Genomic DNA, 21,515 nt, shown 5'->3' with positions numbered 1-21,515 from the left:
TTGAACATACATGTAAAAACAGCAACAGAGTAGGCTACAGTCAAACACTCATCAGTTCAAAAGGGATAGCGGTCTTGTTTCCATTTAGTCCCTATATGCAATCAATTCATAGACATGACATGATCATAACAACAAAATTCTAAATCAATAACAAAACTAGGTGCTTATACATTTCATGAGCTGTCATTAGTCAGGTTTCACCTGACAAAAATCTAAATCATTTCAGGGGGGGGGGGGGGGGGGGGGGAAGCCTGTAGTGTGTAGCCTAGTGGGGGCAAAGGAAGGGGGTGATCACCTACAGCCCAGGAGGAAGGAAGTTTCAAAAGATGTAAGTGCAGTTTTTGAGGGAGGGGGTCAGGGCATTCCACGCCTGCATGGTGGCTGTGTTGAAGGAGAATTTACCCATATTTGTACAAATTACCTGTAAGTTACCTGTATGTGCAATAAGTGATTCTGTCAGTATATAGGCTAGTAGGCCTATACTGTACAAGGACACGTGTCCAGACTGTCAACACGCGCGCGCTGTGTGTGCGTGTGTGTGTGTGTGTGTGTGTGTGTGTGTGTGTGTGTGTGTGTGTGTGACGTGCGTGCGTGTGTGTGTTTGTCCGGTTACCATGATGTGCATTACAGCGACATATGCATGTGGCGATCGAGATTCGAGAGGCGTTTGTTTTTACGGTCGGTAGGCCTATGCAAATAGAGGAGCAATTCATGCACCTGCAGGTGCATGAAGCAAACCTATATATTATTATGTATTCTAACCGTAGCCTATTATCATCAGGCACCATGATGTAGACTGTAGAGTATAGCATTAGCTACTGCTCGCATAGTAGTTCATCTGACTGCTGAATATGGCAATAATGCTATTATGCTGGCTCGATCATGATTATATCAGAATGGTTTCATGTTCCATCATATCTGTAACTGTGACAGTTTGTCATGCAGAAACCTCTCTCTCTCTCTCTCTCTCAGTCTCTCTCAGTCTCTCTCTCTCAAGGTATGTCTGTGTCAGATTGAGTTAAATAGAACGAGACCCTGGTGGAGATACGACCATTGATACAGCAGCACCGGGAGGGAGGGAGGGGAGGGAGGGGCGGGGCAGCACTGCAGCAGTGCGCTCGGCATCGAGCTGCTGTCTCCGGTAACGTTCCATATACGCGCACGCCCTCTCCGCCCCTCTTCTTCTACCGCGAGACAGGTGGTTGGAACACATGCCTTCATCCTCCAGCGCTCCCTCTATAGAACAAAAAAAGAAGATCGGTTGACAGCAGAGAAGGGTCGGTCGGCGCGAGCGCGTCCCCGATGGAATTCCAGTCTGTGACCTCCGCTAGCACCGGGCGGACAGCAGCGGGGGGGCGAACCGAACGGAACGCACGAGGAGGAGAGCCCCGCCGATCATTTACTATCAAATGTTTCCCACCGATTCTCTCACCGCGTTGCTTTTCACAGGAGGAGGGGGTCTGTCTTCATCGGCAGAGGACTGAGATGCACACGAGTGAAAGTTGAAGGGTTTTGTGGGGCTTGTTTTATTTGTATTTTTTGCAGCTGAGCAGCAGAGGGATCGTAGTGCTGTCCCCGTCTGGGAAGGAAGTTCCCTTGGGGGTTATGGCTTCAGGCGCCGGCAAGGCTGCGCAGCCCCCCGGGCCGGGCTCCGTCGTCAGCGGGACTGCGGCAGACTTCTCCTCCAACGTCGAGCAGGAGCTGTACGATTACCAGATGCACAGCAAAATGTGCAAGAAGATAGCCCAGCTCACCAAGGTAAGAGCAGCCAGGGACATGCATGCATGCATGGCATGGGGACAGACAGTCAGAGACAGCACAGCAGGCGCGCAACGGAAACTGTCTGTCATGCGCTACTTGGCCAGGAGAGTCACTCTCTCAATCTGTCACTTTGACAGTCTGATTAATGTGATGTTTATTAGTGTCCTCCTGTCCACACGGGAACCCTTCTCCTTTCCGTTTATTATATAGCCATGCAACGGGCAAAGGTAGCGAATAAAAAAAAATCTAGCATCTTCACATCATTTTTCCAACGCTTCCTAAATGAGAACTTGGGTGTCGACTCGCCCACTATACAGTGACTACCAGATAGGCTGTTAATCACTGTGTGACAGCACAGTTTCTGAGGCTCAGCAACTGAAGGCTACAGCCCTGAGCTCTACTGGAATGCTACATGAAATCCAATAGGTGTTCCTCCATCCATCCATCCATCCATCCATCCATCCATCTATCTATCTTGCAAGTGTAGACTACATATTAATGTGCAGTGCATGGATGCCTAACAACAGCAGTAGGTCTCTCTTCTAGCTGTTTAATGGCTAAGGGGATTGTCCCCTGCATGCCCCTGTTTAACAATAATGCTTACAGAGGCAAGCCATGACCCATGGCTTGTTGAAGAGGTTATACTGACAATTACTGATGACTATGCACATCTCATTTTCCTGTGTGTTCTCGCGTGCGTGCGTGTGTGTGTGTGTGTGTGTGTGTGTGTGTGTGTGTGTGTGTGTGTGTGTGTGTGTGTGTGTGTCTCTGTGTGTGTGTGTGTGTGTGTGTGTGTGTGTGTGTGTGTGTGTGTGTGTGTGTGTGTGCTGTGTGCATGCATGTATAGTGCAGCATGCATGCTTTTAATTTGTGTGATAACCTGCTTAATGTGGCATCTGAGGTTCTTGTACACACGCACACACACACACACACACACACACACACACACACACACACACACACACACACACACACACACACACACACACACACACACACACATCACAGATGAGGGCTCAGCAATTGTGTCTATGCTAGTTAAGGATGACATAAAATTTGCCAGCCCAGCCCTTTCTACCTTGCTTTCCTAATATCTCTCCTTACTTTTTTTAAATGTTAAACTTTTCCATATGACTGGATCCTCTGTTTGAGTTCCTTCTGTTGAGTTCATGAATTTAAAATTAAGTATTGTGATATTTATATATTTTTGAGGGGCGCTAGCCCCTCCTATGTGACATGTCCAGCTTTGAGGGTTTGTGTAAGCGCAAACATTGTCCTATAACACAAACATTGAATTGACAATTAACGGCCAGTTTTGAGTGTTTGTATAAACACAAACATTGAAGACTATAAGTGAGGACGCAAATTGTGATTAGCCGGAATGAGACGATGTGATGTGTGATGATAAGAGCGCCCCTCACTTCACACAGGTGTGATTTTTCATCTTTAGTCTTTAGTCGTTTTTAGTCTTAGTGTGTGTTGATTTAGCTTATTGGTGTGTCTATTTTGCTTTATTGTGGAGTATCATGCAGTGACGTATAGAGTCTGTGGGGGCCAGGGGGCCTCGGCAACCATGAGGAATTGGACCTGAATATATCAATATTCGCCTCGGTTCGTCCTGTTTGTATACCGCACCAGGTCGCGCCGCGCCCGTTCGCGCAATTCTCGTCTTGCATTGACTTTGTATGTAATCGCGCCGCTTTAACCATCCAAGTCTGGGGGGTGGACCGCGTTGCCTGTCCTCTTGTACACATGCAGATCAGGCATTGAAATGCTAATCTGGGTGCTTGTTTTCACCTGCCAGGTAGGTAAGGGTATGCATGCATACAGTACATGTATACTCTGCTTAGGCTACTTGTTCACAATGAAACCACCACCAGCAAGAACACCCTGGCTGGCAACAGCGATGCCAGCCAGGGTGAAATCTTCCGTTTAAACCTTCTGCCGTCCTAGCCCTGGAACATGACTGCCATGATGATTATCATGACAGTCATGCAGAAACTTTGCCCTGTTTTTTGCGCTCGCTGCATTTAGAAGATTTCCGTATATATAAACATTCAGATTTCAAATATAAATACTCACAAAGTGTCCCACGGGTGTTAGTTAGTAACCTGACGCTGCCAGATCCAAGAAGCTTGCTACACAAATTTGTTTCACAGCTTATTGGGATCTGGGATCGCGGAAGCAAATTCGATGACGGGGCTGTTCCTTCTTTTCAATATACTTGGTAGATGATTGGATGGGACCGTCTGTCTATCACCGTGTGGGCGTGCAAACACAACCAATCATATTGACGTGTCTATATAGCTTCACATCCGGTTTCGCACATATCCCGCCCTTAGCTCACGCTGATTGGTCCGGTACAGAACGGATTTTTGTCAGCTCAACTCCCTGAGAGATCCCAGATGAAGGCTGTGTTGGGGAACATGGTTACCCAATACCGCCCTCATCTGGCAGCGTCAGGTTAGTTAGTTAGTAGCAGCGCCAGCGATTAGAATTGCTGCGTCCCGCGCTGTTTAATAAAAAGCATTTTTGTCCGAGCTCCCCGGCTACTTTTTTCAAACGGGGTTCGTTTGGGAAATCCACAGTTGCACACCGGGAGCGCACTCGCCTATTAGTCTGTATTGGCAGGGCGGTCAGCGTACCTATATCGAACACACCGAGTGCCACCCTCCTTCCGACCGATAGGGGCGCGTAGTTGAAAGCCAATGGCAAAATAACACCTCGGATAAAAATGCTTTTTATTAAACAACGCGGGATGCAGAAATTCTAATCGCTGGAGCTGCAACTAACTAACACCCGTGGGACAAATTGTGAGTACTTTATATTTGAAATCTGAATGTTTATATATACGGAAATCTTGTAAATGCAGCGAGCGCAAAAAACAGGGTGAAGTTTCTTCATGACTCTCGTATGAATACGAGAGTCATGAACCATGGCTACTGCCGTCCCAGCGACCGAACCTGCCGAGGCGGACAGGACTAGCCTGCAATCATGGCATTTAAACATGCTCCTCTATTTATAATCTAAACACTGTGACACGTTTAAAAAGTGTTACAAATAAGTGTTTAGAACCTAAACGCTTGAGTTTAGTGTGAAACGTTAGCGGGGGGAGGGGGGCGGGCCCCAATGACGATTATAAAAACATTTCGTCTCTGGTATCATGTTTTGTGTGTACAAATGTACACAGTTGCTTTTGTCTTGGATAACAATGTTGTGGACCCAGAAGGAACATAGCCTTCAACTATGAAAGGACCACTTCACCATGCACTTTTCAACCTATTCATATATTGCTCACTAATAATCATGATAAAATCCTACAATTGTTTTCTACTCAGTCTGTGTCTCCTAGGAGGGCTGTGGGCTGTCCAGAAACCCATCCACCAGTGACATCATCGATGGGGAATCCAAGCTAATAGAAATTGAAATAGGCTAATAGAAAAAGTTGCAATGCGAAAATGGTAACAATCGTTCTCACGATAATAAAAAATAAATATATATATATATTTTTTAATCTCCTTTATAAAAAATTCTGCCTAATGATGATGTCACTGGTGGATGGGTTTCTGAACTGCCCACAGCCCTCCTATTCAGCTGACCGTGCAAAGTGGAAGCGCTCTGTGAAGGCCTTAACCCATTCGTTTTCTGAAAAACCCTATGTTTCTATGTCAGTGGTTCTCAAATATTTTCATGTCAAGGACCCCAAAAATATATGTAATTAGCTGCCGACCCCCATCTGAAAATATGTAGTTCCAGGGACCCCTCCCCAGAAGGAAATATTTTAAAGAATATATATTCAAAGGTTTTCGCCACATTTTCACGATAATTATTATTTAGCAGACTTATAAGGTGCCGCACTATGAGCTTGTAGATCTGCTATTTTTCAATAGCTAAAGTATAATTAATGCTTAAAACACCAAAAGGGGTTCCCGCCCAAAATGGGTTAAGTGGATAGGTAAGGTAAACAGCCCTCCTATGAGACACAGACCGAGTAGAAGAAAACGTGGTATTTTGTCATGATTTTATCATGACCAATTATACGAAGATAGGTTGAAAAGTGAAGTGAAGTGGTCCTTTAATGGTGATCCAAATAAAGCAATACAAAAAACTTCACCCAAAAACCCATTAGCTCTCTCTCTCTCTCCTGCACTCGAGCGACCATTTAAATAACATTGACACCCCTGATGCAGCCCCCATGGTCAAATCAGATTATTCCGTGTATACTTTAAGTATATATCCTCTGAGCTTGTTGTCTGCAGGCCATGTGACACATGGTTTATTTGAGTGTTTTGGATTGGATGTGGAATGGTTTGGGGGGGGGGGGGGAGTGGAAGTGGGTCAGTGGTGGTAACCTTATATATACTTAATAACACTCACTTTCACTTCCCACACACTCAAGTGCGCACACAACACAAGTATATGTGTGTGTGTGTGTGTGTGTGTGTGTGTGTGTGTGTGTGTATGTGTGTGTGTGTGTGTATATATAGTATATAGGCCTACAGACATGTGGGCAATGTGCATATCCTTAATACACGCCTTCAACCCCCCCCACCCCCGCACCGACATACACACACTCAATTCTCTCTCTGCCTCTCTCTGTCTCTCTCTCTCTCTGTCCATTCTTATATACCAGTATCCCGACTGTCACGATCCACTAACCCCTCCTCTGTCTCCGTCTGTGAGAGGGGTCTGCCCTGGTGGAAGGGTGCTGCTAAAGATAAACCAGTAGCATGCTGGATTGTGTTTACATGGCGGAACGGACGAACCAAGGGAAGAAAGGAGGACTGCACGGACACACATAACGGACCGGCTGCTCCGAATGCTCACACAGACCCACATACACACACCACTAACACACACACTCACATACACAGACGCAGGGATAGAGAGTATTATGCTGAAGTGTGATGCTTGACAGTCAGGTCCAGTTCTGTGCTCGTGTGATTCCCTCTGCTTATCTGGCTTGCACTGTGATAATGCTCTCTGCTTAATCCAGCACACTACACTCTACCTGACTGTGTGTGTGTGTGTGTGTGTGTGTGCGTGCGTGTGTGTGTGTGTGTGTGTGTGTGTGTGTGTGTGTGTGTGTGTGTGTGTGTGTGTGTGTGTGTGTGTGTGTGCGTGCGTGCATGCGTGCGTACATGCGTGCGTGCGACCATGCGTACGTGCGTGCGTGCATGCATGCGTGTGAGAGAGAGAGAGAGAGAGACGTGTATTGGCTTTTTGTTCTTCATTAAAAACCTTGATTCCTTAGAGCGGGGTGAAATAGACAAAATGAAATATCACAAATGATATTGTTGACCAAATAGCTCTATCGATATTATGCATAACTGTATAGTCCCAGGGCTCTTGAAGGTGGCATATACCCATTTCCAGTTCTGGGTCATTTACCCATAGCTTTTCTTATAATAATAATAATAATAATAATAATAATAATAATAATAATAATATATAGCTGCAAGAAGCTGGAGACGGAGTCAAGCCCAAAAAGAATTATACGCAATATACACAATGAGCTATATAAACATTGGTGATTGAAATAATTTAAGTCAAAAATCACACTTGTTGAAGTGAGGTGCGCTCTTATCATCATACATCACATTCCGTGCTCAGCCAATTGTCTGTCAACGCTGTAGTCCTGTCTCCAGACTCCATTCGCATGAATGGAAATGCGATTTCAAGCGCAGTGGTTATTCTTTGAGGGGCACAATTTAGTCATCGGGAGATCAAAATTTTAGAGGTCTTTTGACGAATTACTGTGAGCTTCAGTTCCAGAGGGATCCTCCACGGCCCTCTACCATATTGCCGAATTTCGTGAAGAACAATAGCTCAGAACGGCCAAAACCGCTAAAATGTCGGAATTTTCACGTAAATAAAAGGAGTCTACGACGCCCTTTGGGGTTGACCCCTAAATAACTAGAAAATACTGTTCGTGAAGAACCAGTGTGGGCTGAGTATTTGTCTACTCGATGATGATGTATTGACCCACACGACGACGTCCCTCTGTCTTCCTAATGGTTAGCCCACATGAGTCACGGCGTCACGCCCCGGAAGGAAAACGGGGCCGGGAATAAAGATGTAAGATAGGTCCAGTGTTCAAGCTTCACGTGACATCACACCCTACTGAGCCCAGAGAGGAAAAACAGCCCCAGGAATAAATACGATAACATTAGTGGACTCGCTTCTCGAGCCCACAATAACAACTAGAAATGCACTCTGCCGAGGTGCGAACTTGCGCCTTGCACACAAATAGGCCATATACTTGTGCGCAAGCAGAGCGCGCAAGTACTGCTACTAACTAATTCACAATCATGCATGAAAAATAACAAAATTCAAATCGTCACAAAAAAAAGACGTGTACAGGTTGGGGGAAAAGGAAGGGGTTGGGGGGGTAGTCACTTGACTAAGGGAGGAGTGATCATTTCCTCTTCATTTGGCCCTTTGCTGAAAGATGGACTTTCAGGTCTGTTTTAAAGGATGCCAGTGATTTGCTTTTTTTGAGGGAAGGGGTCAGGGAATGCCACACTTGGGTGGCAGTGCTGTAGAAGGAGAATCTACCCATGTTTGTTTTAACTCATTCAGGACAGGATCCCCTTTTGGTGTTTTAAGCATATATGTAGCTATGTAGAGTGCCTCGCCACAAGCTTGTAGATCTGCTATTTTTGAAAAATCTTGAAAATTTGGCGCAAATCTTTGAATATATATTCTTTCAGAGTGAACGTTTTTAACTCAAATCTTTGCTTCTGGGGCGTGAATCTCGTTTGTGTCCAAGCATAGGCATGGCTGAGGCATGGTAACACCCCGCCTGCCTGTGATTGGTCTACTGACACTGCCCGTCTTGACTGTCCTCCGAGACGCGAGGTTACTCTGCGGTGAGATTGAGAAATAAATAATAGGCTACAAGAGAATGACAGCAATTGGCACGACATAATGCAGCCTTATAACTTTATTTTTGTAGAAGAGGCAAACTTATTGTTTATGCCGTTTGCTTTGATTGAATAATTGATTGAACACGTATGTTGTACTATGATTTGGTGTATTCTAAATAAAGTGTTAGTGTTGATTATAATGATTATAATGATTTATTAATAATGTTTACTTTCAACACTGAACACAAACACTTTATTTTAGAACACACCCAAATCAAATCATATTATGGCGTGCATGTTCAATCAATTATCCCATCAAAGCAAACGGCATAAACAATTAGTTTGCCTCTTCAAAAATAAAACGTAGAAGTTAACGTGCTCTTGTATCATACCATACTAATTATTATTACTTATACTTAGTATTATTTCCCACCACGGAGTAACCTCACATCAGACTATCCAGGCATCCAGCATATCCACCTCGGAGGACAGTCAAGACGGGCAGTGTCGGTAGGCCAATCACAGGCAGGCGGGGCGTTACCATGCCTATGCTCGGACACAAACGGAATTCACGCGCTTCTGGGGGGTCCCTGGAACAACATATTTTCAGATGGGAGTCGGTGACCCCCATTCAGGTCCTTGACATGAAATAGTTTGAGAACCACTGACATAGAAACATGAGTTTTTTTCTGAAAACTGTCATGATTTAGAAGACATTTGTAGAATCGTGCTCAAGTCTAAATGGGTTAAAAGTGTACCAGATCGTCGTTCTCGCTCCCTCTAGTATTGTGGCTGTGGGTGTCGCTCACTTCTTTTAGGTATAGTTAGTCAGGTATGCGGGTACTGAGGGCATATGAGGGCAAGGCTGCATTTACAATTTGAGTAAGTGAGTGAAGGGGGGAGCAGTGCATGGTTAAGTGTCTTGCTCACGTGTAGCCATGTAACGTAACCGTGACAACAGATGCCATAACCCGGACTCCAAATCTCAAAGACGCTATTCGCTAATAAACAGCATACTTTGGGGAAAGTGAAAAATGGGATTTGTGTCTGTGTACTGTAATAATAATGGTCAATGCCCGTGTGCAAGTTCAAGTTCAGATCTGACTGACTGACTGACTGACTGACTGACTGACTGACTGACTGACTGACTGACTGACTGACTGAGGTTTCGTTAATATATAATAGGATAGGATATAATAGGACAACTAAGAGGGTAAAGGGAAACAATAGAACAGCTTTGCTGACTGTGAAGTTATTGTCAATAGGCAGGGTTACCGTCCTGTGAAGCAACATCATCGACCTGCAAGATCGATACAGGGAATCTAGAGATAGGATTAAAGCTTAATTTATAGTTTGTCGTACGTCTGCCCTGGCCATAAATAACAGATTTTCAAGTGAGACAGCATATAAATCAGGTTTTACAGGTTGCACAGGATATTTATTTTCCTTCTCCATCTACACCAAATCTCTTTGGCAAAAATAGCAGATCTACAAACACTTTGCGTCGCATTGTGAGCATGTAGATCTGCTATTGTTGCCAAATATTTAGCCCAGAATAGAGTTGCTCAAGTGGAAGTGTTTAATCCATTCCTGACCTTAACCACAAAGGCAAATATTTTCAAAAATCGTCATTTTAAATTATTTTCATTTATTTTGACAAATACAATATTATGTTATTATTTACTAACACAACATGTTTGTGCCCAAAGTTGACCTTCCATACCGTCCATAGTTCCACAATACAGTAATATATTTTTGACACATTTATGGCCTCTAAAATGTCTGATTTTGCAGCCCAGCCGTAAGGTGAAGAAATATGAGTTTGGGGTGAGACTAGATACAAAATCACAGCCTGTCTCTCAGTCTACAGGAGCACTTCATCTTCTCCCTTCTTTTGTGGTTACAGGCCCTCCTTCTCTTCAGTGAGCAGAACAGACAGCCTTACAAAAACGCACGCATGCACGCGCACACACACACACACACACACACACGCACACTGGCCTTCAAGGCTGTGCTCAAATTGGCGTCCCTCTCCATTCCAGTCATACGTCACGGTTCATGGGCCAAAGTTCACCCGCTATACTGTATGACGTGATTGGATAGTCTGGTATGACATGCAAGTGTTTGACTGACGAGAGAGAGAGAGAGAGAGAGAGAGAGAGAGAGACTGTTGGTATTTGGGTATTTGGGGCGTCATTCATCATCCTTATCAGGGATGGGGTTATTTGGAATACACTGAAGGGGGGGCAATGTTGTCGCCTGAGCTGCGATGGGATCAGGAGAGGGACAGTGACACCCCCCCCCCACACACACACACACACACACACACACCACTCACCCAGGGAATGTCCCGCAGTGCTGTGCCAGCAGGGTTCCGTAGACAGTGGGGCGTCTGGGTAAAACACGAGCCCCTGTGTGTCCTATGTATACACCCACAGTCACAAACTCCTACGAGGGGGTATAAAGTGAGACATCAGTATCAGTAAGGGAAGATGATGACACTGTAGACGGGGTGTAGTGGAACAGTGCATTTCACATGTTGGTCACATGCTATACGCGGAGCGACGGACGCAGTGAGTGCACAGACCTCACACACGCCGTCAGGCAGGAGAGTTATGGCCTGGCTGCATGAAGCCTGCCCATGTTGTGTCAACCAGCTTGTGTTACAGTGGATGGTATATTTTTGTAGCCAAGGCATTACAGGGATTATTTAAGATGCGTGTAAGATTTATGTCCTACATGGGATTCGAACCCTGCATGGTCTCCCTCCCACTCCAGGGCCAAACCTTCTACCGCTGAGCTAAAAGACAAAATGCCCACTTAAGCGTCTTACTGGTAATAAGCCTCATGTATATTGTTACAGATATGAACATTTTAGTAGTTAAACGGGCTGTCCAAAGGACCAGTGTGACTATTTCAGTAGCTTTAAACGATGGAGCTCAAATGTGTCATCATTTTTATAACTAGGATCATGCCCAATGGGAATGATGCCCGTTCTGCAACACCTGTAGTAGGCCTATACCTCTTGGACCCGTTGTCTGAGAGACTTTGTGCGTTCATAGATATATAGACTGAGTGACATTGTACAATTTATTTTATTGTACACATTTCAATGTACAATTTAATAATCTGCTTTACAAACTTTAGCGCAACTCTGTTTTACTCCCCCCTCCCCTCTCTCTCTCTCAGGTGATTTATTCTCTGAACACTAAGAACGAGGAGCAAGAGGCGGCCCTGCAGACCGTAAACCACGCCCACCAGGAAGAGCTGCATCGTATCATCATGGAGACGTGTCACGAAGGGGACGGATCGGTGCTCAGGACACGCCTCCTACAGCTCCAGGAGTCTCTTGATGAGCAGCATAGAGTTGGAGCGCAGGTATGTCTGCCTCCACCTGTCTGTGTCTGGATGTCATCCAGTGTGTCATCATGCATGTGGCAGTGGTCTCCGGAGGGAGAGCGGCCGCATGGGGGAATCAGAAGGCTCCCGGTTCGATTCCCAGGCTTCTATGAGTGGTAAGCAGTAGATCTCTTGATCGTCTGACTATAAGCGATGCTGCTCCCGATAAGCAGGTTGGTGCCTTGCATGGTTCCTTCCAGTGTGTCGATGTGTGTGTGACGTGGAGAATATAATGCGCATTGCAAAAGCGCTTTGGATAAAAAGGCACTATATGAATGCACAATTTCCCGTTTATAGACAACGTGTTGTCTCTGTGCCTCCAGGTGCAGGCAGACTTTGACGTTTTCCGCGCGCAGACGGAGGGGAGGGGTCGTGAGGCGGAGGCAGAGCTGAGGAAGAGCTTCGAGGAGCAGCTCCAGGCTGCACAGGCGGAGCTCCAGGAGGCCAAATCCCAGCTGGACAGCGTCCAGAAGGAGAGCCTGCGGCTGGGCAAGGAGCTGGAGACGGCCGGGGACCAGGTCCAGCAGACGCAGGCCCGCAGCGAGGAGCTGAGGAAAGCGGCCGAGGAGGAGAGGAGGCGAGGGGAAGAGGAGAGGAGGCGAGAGGAAGAGGAGAGGCAAAAGGGCGACGAGGAAAGAAAGACCGGGGAGAGGGAGGACTTGGAGAGAGTCAAGGCTCTGTCAGAGGAGGTGCAGGCTCTGAGGGAAGCCAAGGACCAAGCCGAGGAGGAGAAGAGGAGGGCGGTGAAAGGAGAGAGGGAGGAATGGGGGCAGAAGATGAGCGCGCTGAACGAGGAGAAAGAGGAGATGAGGAAGAGGATGGAGGCGGAACGGAGGGAAGAGAGGCGGAGGTGGGAGGAGCGGGAGGAGGAGGAGAAGAAAGGGATGCACAGTGCACTCCGAGAGAGAGTTAAGAGGGCCGAGGACGAGGTGGAGACTCACCTGGAGAGACTGGACGACACCAAGAGAAACACCCTGAAGCTGCAAGAGAGAATTCAGGTATAGCTATATCGTTCATAGTCACATTCAAGGCCTATTCATAGTCCAGTTCTCGGTGAAGAGGTGACCACCAAAAACTACAACATGATGTCACACCGCAGTGGTCACCGCGCACACAACACATCTCTCTGTTTTTACTTACCGGTGATCGATCGGTGGTCACCTCTTCACCGAAAACTGCACTATGAATAGGACTTAAGCAGGATGCATACTCCAGTTTTTAGGTGATAACCCAACCACCGCGGCGGTTAGTAAAAACAGAGAGATGTGCTGGGGTGAGCGGCTCAGTGACGTCATGTTGTAGTTTTCCCAACCACCGCGGTAAGTAGGTTATCACCTAAAAATCACACCTGTGTGAACAAGCGGTGCAACTATACGTACTGTACGGTATTACTGGTACTACTTGTACTTAACTGTACTGTATTGTACGAGTGAGAAGGCCCTCTCACTCCGTGTGTGTGTGTGTGTGTGTGTGTGTGTGTGTGTGTGTGTGTGTGTGTGTGTGTGTGTGTGCGTGTGTCCCAATCAGGAGTCAAGCACAGTTGACTTGCATGAGGGTTGTAATGACCCCTGTATGACGGACGGACACACACACACACACACACACACACACACACACACACACACATGGCTGTTCCTTGGAGCGGCTAGCACTGCTCAAAAACTGGAGTATGTGTCCCGCTTTAGAACACTGTGTACTGTACTGTGTACTGTATTGTGTACTGTACTGTGTACTGTACTGTGCAGGGAGGTGGATGGCAACCCAAATGCTTCGGCAGCCTCTCCCTGATGCACCCGACTATTGCGACTAATGATCATCTTGATGGGAAAAACTGAGAGAGAGAGAGAGAGAGAGAGAGGATTTTGCTCAACCAACCACAAGCCTCTCTAAGTGCAGTTCCCTCTACCCACTGTCTGCTAATGAGTCGTGCAGACAGGATACATTTGCTGCAGCCGCACCACCATTACAGCTTCACCCATGGCCATTTAGAAGCCCCTGTGACAGCTGGCACTATACACTGTTGGCATACACATTTTAAGTCTGCACGGCGGACCAGCTGGGCTAGCTGGATTCCCGAATCAAAGCATTTCTATAGTCTCTTCTGCCTTTGTTTGAGGGGCGCTAGTCCCTCCTATATTAGTGTAGATTTTCGTCTTACACAAATTCCCATTGACAATGTCCGACAGTGTCTGAGCAAATCGGTATTTTTGTCCTACACAATGAATGTAGAATTTATGTCATATGTGTCTGAGCAAATAGATGTGTTACATCATGATGATGTACGATGATAAGAACGCCCCTCACTTCACAGTTCACACGGGTGTGATTTTTTTGACTCTCAGTTCAAATATCATCCAAAATATTTTCATGTTTTCGGGCGACGCTCCTTCGCCCACTTTTTTTCAATATCACCTCCTCGTCTGCTGTAGTTGACAAATAACGCACTTCCGGAAAATACGCCAGGCTGTCACCTGATGTTAAAACGCACTACCGTATGTCTCAAATTCCCTGTCGGTTTCACCCCCTCCGTTCCTGTTGGATCTGTCCCAATACCAACATCCCTCTCCATCCGTGTGTGTGTGTGTGTGTGTCTATGCAGTCACCATGGTTACTTCTTCTTTCATCCCTCTCCTCAGGACCTGGAGGAGGAGGTGGAGCTGGGTCGGAGGCGTATCTCTGAGGCAGAGGGCGGGGCTAAGCGTGCAGAGGAGGAGCTAGCCGTTGCCAAGGAGAGGCTGCTTCTGCAGGAAGACGAGCTTCAGAGCAGAGCAGGTATAGTCTGTCTGTCTGTCTGTCTGTCTGTCTGTCTGTCTGTCTGTTCATCTGCAATTCTGCATCATCCATCTGTTTCTCTCCACCACTCAAAGGGAGATCACACTGTTTCACTTGTGCTCATCCAATTAAGGGCTGCAACTGGCCGTGGCAACACTAACCAATAACTATTGATTATTTTGTCGATTATAATTTTTGATTAAATTAGATTAAATTAGATTAAATTAATTAAATAGAGTACTTTCTTCTTTACTTTTGATACTACATTTTGATGCCAATACTTTTATACTTTAAACATATACATGTTGATTTCCGGACTTTTAATTTGTAACGAAGTAGATACAATTTGCAGTATTGATACTTTTACTTTAAGTAAAACATCTGAGTACTTTTTCCACCACTGGTCATTCATATTGTATAACTGTAGAACATAACAGAGCATAACATAACTCAACTGCATAACATTTATCCAACGTTTGTGTGCTTTTGTGTGTGCGTGTGTCGTGTCTGGTCTGGTTGGAGTGCCCTCCGTCGAGTGAATGAAGACAGGTCAGCAAGGTTTTAACATAGTTCATTTATTATAAGAGGAGTTACAAGATTACATGGGGAAGGAAGGAAGGAGAGGTGAGCACTGAAAAACGGAACCTACGAGACAGGGGTCTAAACAGCACTGAAAAACATGTTTCCTTTGTCTCCACCTTATATATTCAGTCAATGCATTAATGTCAATGTACACGCACGGTTCTGGTGTGCATTCATATGTTCACAAAGTGTGTGCGTTAAGGACTTTGTCTCTTAGCCTATCAGAATGTTCCACGTCTGATCACTGTGAGTGTATATGCGTGAGTGTGTGTGTACTATATGCATGTGTGTGCGTGTGTGTTTGCATGCGTGCATGTGTGCGCGCGTGCGTCTATGTGCGTGTGTGTGTGCGCACGTGTACCTTACAAATTACTCTACACGTGCATGTGTGCGTTCGTTTGTGCGTTTGTGTGTGTGTGTGTGTGTGTGTGTGTGTGTGTGTGTGTGTGTCAGAGGAGCTCCTGAGCCGTGGGGGCTGTGAGGTGTGTGTGTGTGCGGAGGTGGAGGAGCTCAGAGCTCAGGTGAGTCGTCTGCAGAGCCGCAGCCGAGAGCTGGAGCTGCAGAGCAGCGGCAGGAACAACGACCACGCCCGACAGATACGCCAGGTATAGCACACACACACACACACACACACACACACACACACACACACACTCACACACACACACACACACAGTGGTGTAAAGTAACTAAGTACATTTATTTACTAAACTCCCCTGTAGCCACGCCCGAGATGACAAGATTAATTTGTAGCCATGCCTGAGAAATTAGCATTTATCCAGAGTTAAAACAAATGAATTAGCGTACTTTAGCTCCGTTGCTAGCGTCCATGTAAGAAACAGCCAAAACCCATCTTCTCCCCCACACGCCCTGCTATAAACACAGTACGGAGATCATAGGCAAACTATGATAACTAACCAGCGCACGTGTGCGACTGTGCGTGCGTGCGTGTGTGCACTGTGCAGCACACCGAGGCTCTGTCCAGCCTGCGCTCAGAGATGGTGAGGGCTCAGACAGAGGAGCTGCGGCGCGTGGAGAAGCACACGGAGGAGGAGCGTGAGCGGCTGCAGCGGGAGCTGGAGCGAGAGAAGGAGAGGCTGCAGAGGTACTGAGGGAAAGTTAGCCAAATGTCTGGCAAATCCGCAGAAATTATGCTTACCTCTAGCTTTGTTCACAAATGTGTACATAAAGGTGTCTACTATCACATATCAATTTGTTCCAATTTGTTTCCCTTGGGAAGCTTTGTGACAGCTGCTGAAAGTTGGGGTACCATAAACAACACCTGTATAACAAGGCAACATTCTCAAAATGTCATTATGCTTTAAGTAGCATGTGACATTATTCTGAATCCATTGCAAGCATTAGCTTTTGCACAGAAAACACTTCTTTGGCTAAAAACAGCCATAGCCCAAGGAGTGATTTTGCAAAAGTAATGCTTGCAATTAAGGATTCAGAACCATGAAAACCCCATAGTTTGACATGTCACACTACTTAAAGCATATTGAAATTTAGAAGATTCTGCTATACAGTAGGTTGTTAATGGTACCCCAACTTTCAGCAGCTGTCACAAAGTTTCCCAAGGGAGTTGGCTTGGAACAAATATGTGATAGTACACACCTTTAATGAACACATTTGTGAAGAAAGCTATAGTGGTAAGCATTTTTGTGTTGTTGCACATTTGCCACACATTTCGCTAACTCTCCCTTATTAAGGGAGCGGGAGCAGGACAAGGAGCAGCTGGAGAAGGAGAGGAGCCGGCTGCGCGGGGAGCGCAGCGAGGAGAAGGAGGTGCTGCAGCGGGAGGCGGAGGAGGCCAGGGAGCGCCTGCGCAGGGACAAGGAGGAGGAGGTGGAGCTCCTGCGCAGGGACAAGGAGGAGGAGGTGGAGCTCCTGCGCAGGGAGCTGGAGGTGGAGAGGGTGCGCGTGCGCTCGCAGCTGGACGGCAGCAAGGATCAGGTCAGCACAGCAGGGGGCGTGGCTTGGGCCTTCTAGGATCAGTGTTGATTTCATCGACAAAAACTATGACGAAAACAAAATAAAAACAAAATAAAAAAATTGCCATGATGACTAATGACATTATGTTCGGTTGCGCTCGGGTGTAGCATATCTACAAGCTCACGACGCGTCTCAGCACTGCGCGTTCTGAGCTTGGAGATCTGCTATTTTCCACCACTGGGTGACACATTGTTTGCCACCTCCCCCCTATTTGTTTCTGAAACGGCACCTGGGACTCGGAGCAGGTGGCGGCGGAGAAGGCCAGCCTGCAGCAGCGGCTGGACGAGGAGAAGAGGAGGCTGGCGGAGAAGGCGGAGGAGGACAGGAAGCGGCTGAAGGAGCAGGTGCGCCGCGCCATCGAGGAGGTGATGAGGAGGCACGCGGCGGAGCTCCATGGCGCCCAGGAGGCGCTGGGCTCCGAGAGGAAGGCCAACCAGGAGGTCAGTGTAAAGGCTTTCAACTATGCGCCCCTTTTGGTTGGGAGGTGTGTTGCACTCTGATACACTGGGTGTGTTCGATATAGGCAGACTGACCGCACTGCCAATACAAACTAATAGGCAAGAGCGCTCCCGATGTGCAACTGTGGGTTTTCCGAACGCACCCCGTTTGAGAAAAATAGCCGGGTTGCTTGGATAAAAATGCCTTTTATTAAACGACGCGGGAATGCAGTGGTGCCGTGCATTCTACCAGCAAAACGCTAACATCCGTGGCAACCGTGGCGAGAACTTTATATTTGAAATCTGAACGTTTACGTACACGTTTGCTCTGTAAATGTAGTGGTCCCAAAAGCGTTGCTGCTTGACTGTCATGATTATGACAGACTGTGATGTTTCAGGGCTAGTACTATGATTATATTAGGAGAAAGATTGTGTGTGTGTGTGTGTGTGTGTGTGTGTGTGTGTGTGTGTGTGTGTGTGTGTGTGTGTGTGTGTGTGTGTGCTGACCTGTTATGACCTGGCTCTTAGGCCATAACAAAAGGAGGAAGACAGTAAGACACATGGCTGTTAAAAGTGCACAAACCAATATTTATTTACAATATAAATTAACTCAAAGCTTCAATATGGGTTGTATGGGTTGTGTTAATCAGTGAAATCAGTAGTGTAGGTGAGTGGATGTGTGGTAAATGTAGTGTGGAGTGTTGAATGGTGCAAACCAAAGACAAAACTAAAGTGGTGCTGCCATCAGGGAGAGAGAGAGACTGAGTGTGGCCACACCCAGCCTCTTATAGTGCACCCTGGGAACACTGGCCAGGTGCTCCCAATGCACCTGATTGGCAACTCGGCAGGACCTGTGGGAAGCACAAGACTAGGTCTACCTAATATAGAGCACCGAAGTCTGACGTCACTTTCAGTAGAAGGCGTCAGTCCCCAGGTTCATGTATTTTTTTAGTTGCATTGAAATCGCCATAGGAGGATTTTTTGATTGCTTCATATAAGAACTGTGTTTGAAAAATAAACATGTCATCCCGGCCGCTTCACTCATATGGATATGAAGAATCAACTGACTGAGAGAAAACGCTAATGTTACTGCTACTGAATTAGTTACATTTTCGCTAGAAGCAGACTGTATCATATATGAGTGACTGACTGTTGCAAACGATACAGAGACACCTCCCTAGTCCCTGACAATAACGCCGAGACAGCTTGTTTATTTTTGGACCACAACGCTTATAGTAGACGATATTAAGATCACCCCATGTTATTCTCCATAGAGAAATTACTTCCGCGAAACAGGGGAATCGAAGGGATGAGCGAGTTACGTCAGGACTTCGGTGCTCTATAGCAAACCTCACAGACACTAGTAGAACAACTACAGGGGCTGTGACGTGCATGTGTGCGTGCGTGGAAGAGCTCCATCTCTTAATTTTATGAATTGGCAAAGAAATGTGTCTTCAGCTTATCTCTTTAACATCACCTGTTTTTCCCCTTATTGACTTATGGATATGCAGTACAGCCAAGTGGTTTTCCTTATTGACTTATGGATATGCAGTACGGCCAAGTGGTTTTCCTTATTGACTTATGGATATGTAGTATGGCCAAGTGGTTTTCCGAAGCATTTCAGAAACGCTTCAGCTGCTCATTGATTGAACCAAATCATTATCTGCCATCATTGGTGTTGTTGTCCCAGATGAATTAGAGTTACCTAAAACAGAACAGGATGTTCTAGCCTTTGCTTCTCTTCTGGCTCGACGAGCTATCTTGGAAATCTAAATCTCAAACGGAAAGATCATGCTGCCCCACCACTCCACTCCCACTGGATTAGAGATATACTGTACTGAAACCTGAGAAAACATGTCTTGTCATACCATTTGAGGAGAACAGTGCAAAGGCAACAAAATGTGGAGCCCCTTTCTGATATGTTATGAGAAAACTTCTATAGCTGCCTCTATGCCCCTGCTTTTTTCTAGTACTGGGTCTATTATAGGTATTTGTTTATTGCATTTTATTTGTATAAGGTGTGGGTGTGGTTGATGTATATCATGTCTGCAGTTATGTGTTGAGATCCAAAATCCAATTTATCTCTTATGTTATATCCCTGACAAGGGCTGTAACATCCCTCATGTTGAATAAAAAAGAGCTTTGAAAGAACTAAAGGCCATGTAGTAAGGACCCATGGATTAAAGCAAAATAAAAGTCCTACACAGCGTGAAAGGAGCCACCACACACTAGCGCCGTGTGTCCTACACACTTAACACAATATGTAAAATGACGATGTTTTGGTAGCCATACAGCTAACCAGTTGAAGAAATTGCAGATTGAGGCATTAACGATTGCAGTTATGAAATATCTGAGATCATTAGGGTTTTGTGGAAAATAGGCTATATAGTAGCGCGGCGTGTTATAAGCTTGTAGATAACCTATTTTTGGTGCAGGACACACTTCTATAGAAGACATGCTGACTTCTATGGAATCCAAATGACTGAAATCAGTCGTGGCGGCTGAGAACTTGAACCCATGTAAGGACCTACAGGTGTATAAATTGGATATGATTGGCAGGTGTGCATGCGTTTGGAGGAGCAGAGGAGGAGCAACGAGGAGACGCGGAGGGCTTTGGAGAAGGAGAGGGAGGAGCTTAGGACGCAGCTCCAGGAGGCCACCAACGAGGTGAGAGCTCCAAGTTTGCCAACTCGCTGTTTATATGATCAATGGGCTCTATGCATAGAGGATAGAGGGGGGGACTGCCCCGTCCCCTGCTATTCATTTCGATGGAAGTCGCTCAGTGGCGTTTTGAAGCACCCGGAAGAACTACATTTGGTGTCCAAAATGCGGAAGTGCTCAATGTTAAATCCCAGCTGTACGGCCGTTTCCTCGTGCTAAATGCACGGGCCCGTCTTCAGTCCCAGCTCTGACCAGTAGGGCCAAGCGCTTCAGCGTTGGCTAGCCCTTGCTTGGGCTGTATGCACACAGAATAACTCTTCCTACTTCCGGGTCGCTTCCCTATACTTCCTTCACAGGTGTTATCCGATGATACTAATTTAGTCTGTTCCATTTAGTGTGCAATGGTTGTCAAACCTTTTATTTTCAATGACCCCTGCCATAACTCTGAGAGTGTACAAATTCACACTCTCAGAGTTACACGCCCGTACAGGGCCAATGGACCATGCATTCGGAACCCACTCAAGGACACTTTGAGACCCACTGGTGTAGCAGAGTGTTTCCAGTGAACCAACATGCACAATAGTGCAATAATCATGGCTCAAAGGCTTGCCTTTCTGTGTTCCCCCTCAGATCTGTAGGGTGGAGTCGGTTCTCAAACAGCAAGAGAGCAAAGACAAGGCGGCCAACGACAACCCTGCCCCGTGCGGACCACATTGCACTCGCTTGGAGGGCCAGCTGCGGCAGACGCAGACCCGCCTGGCCCGGACAAAGGAGGAGGCAGAGAGGCTGCGGGACAAACAGCAGAGGGAGATCACTTCTCTGAGGGCCGACAAGCACAGGCTGGAGGAGAAGGTTCTGGAGCAGAGCCGTCTGAACACGGAGCGGAGCCTTCTAGAACAGAGCCAGCGTAGCACCGAGGACAGGATCAGGTATAGTATAGAGGCAGGTGGTGGGGGGAAAAGTACTCAAATGTTTTACTTAACCCATTTAGACCTGAGGACCATATACAAATGTCTTCTAAATATGAACGTTATTGGCC

At 46.5% G+C, this 21,515-nt stretch overlaps 1 protein-coding gene across 3 annotated transcripts in view; it reads left to right on the top strand.

The window, feature by feature from the left end:
* Positions 1-316: 316 nt before the first annotated feature.
* Positions 317-21,515, top strand: part of fam184b (family with sequence similarity 184 member B) — a 30,960-nt gene continuing 9,761 nt past the window's right edge. For 2 of the 3 annotated variants that reach the window (XM_083765908.1, XM_083765907.1), the window contains exons 1-10: positions 317-1,758; positions 11,820-12,008; positions 12,353-13,027; positions 14,666-14,801; positions 15,837-15,988; positions 16,349-16,488; positions 17,096-17,339; positions 17,624-17,818; positions 20,375-20,482; positions 21,107-21,405. In XM_083765908.1, coding sequence (XP_083622034.1) covers positions 1,606-1,758; positions 11,820-12,008; positions 12,353-13,027; positions 14,666-14,801; positions 15,837-15,988; positions 16,349-16,488; positions 17,096-17,339; positions 17,624-17,818; positions 20,375-20,482; positions 21,107-21,405 — 2,291 coding nt within the window. In that variant the 5' untranslated portion in view covers positions 317-1,605. The remainder of the gene's footprint in view (positions 1,759-11,819; positions 12,009-12,352; positions 13,028-14,665; positions 14,802-15,836; positions 15,989-16,348; positions 16,489-17,095; positions 17,340-17,623; positions 17,819-20,374; positions 20,483-21,106; positions 21,406-21,515) is intronic. The other variant, XM_083765909.1, reaches the window with a different exon arrangement.

The sequence above is a fragment of the Protomyctophum parallelum genome, assembly GCF_964188405.1.
Source record: "Protomyctophum parallelum genome assembly, chromosome: 5".
NCBI lineage: Eukaryota > Metazoa > Chordata > Actinopteri > Myctophiformes > Myctophidae > Protomyctophum > Protomyctophum parallelum.
The sequence above is the reverse complement of the archived record's forward strand: the minus strand, read 5'-3'. Positions and strand labels throughout refer to the sequence as shown.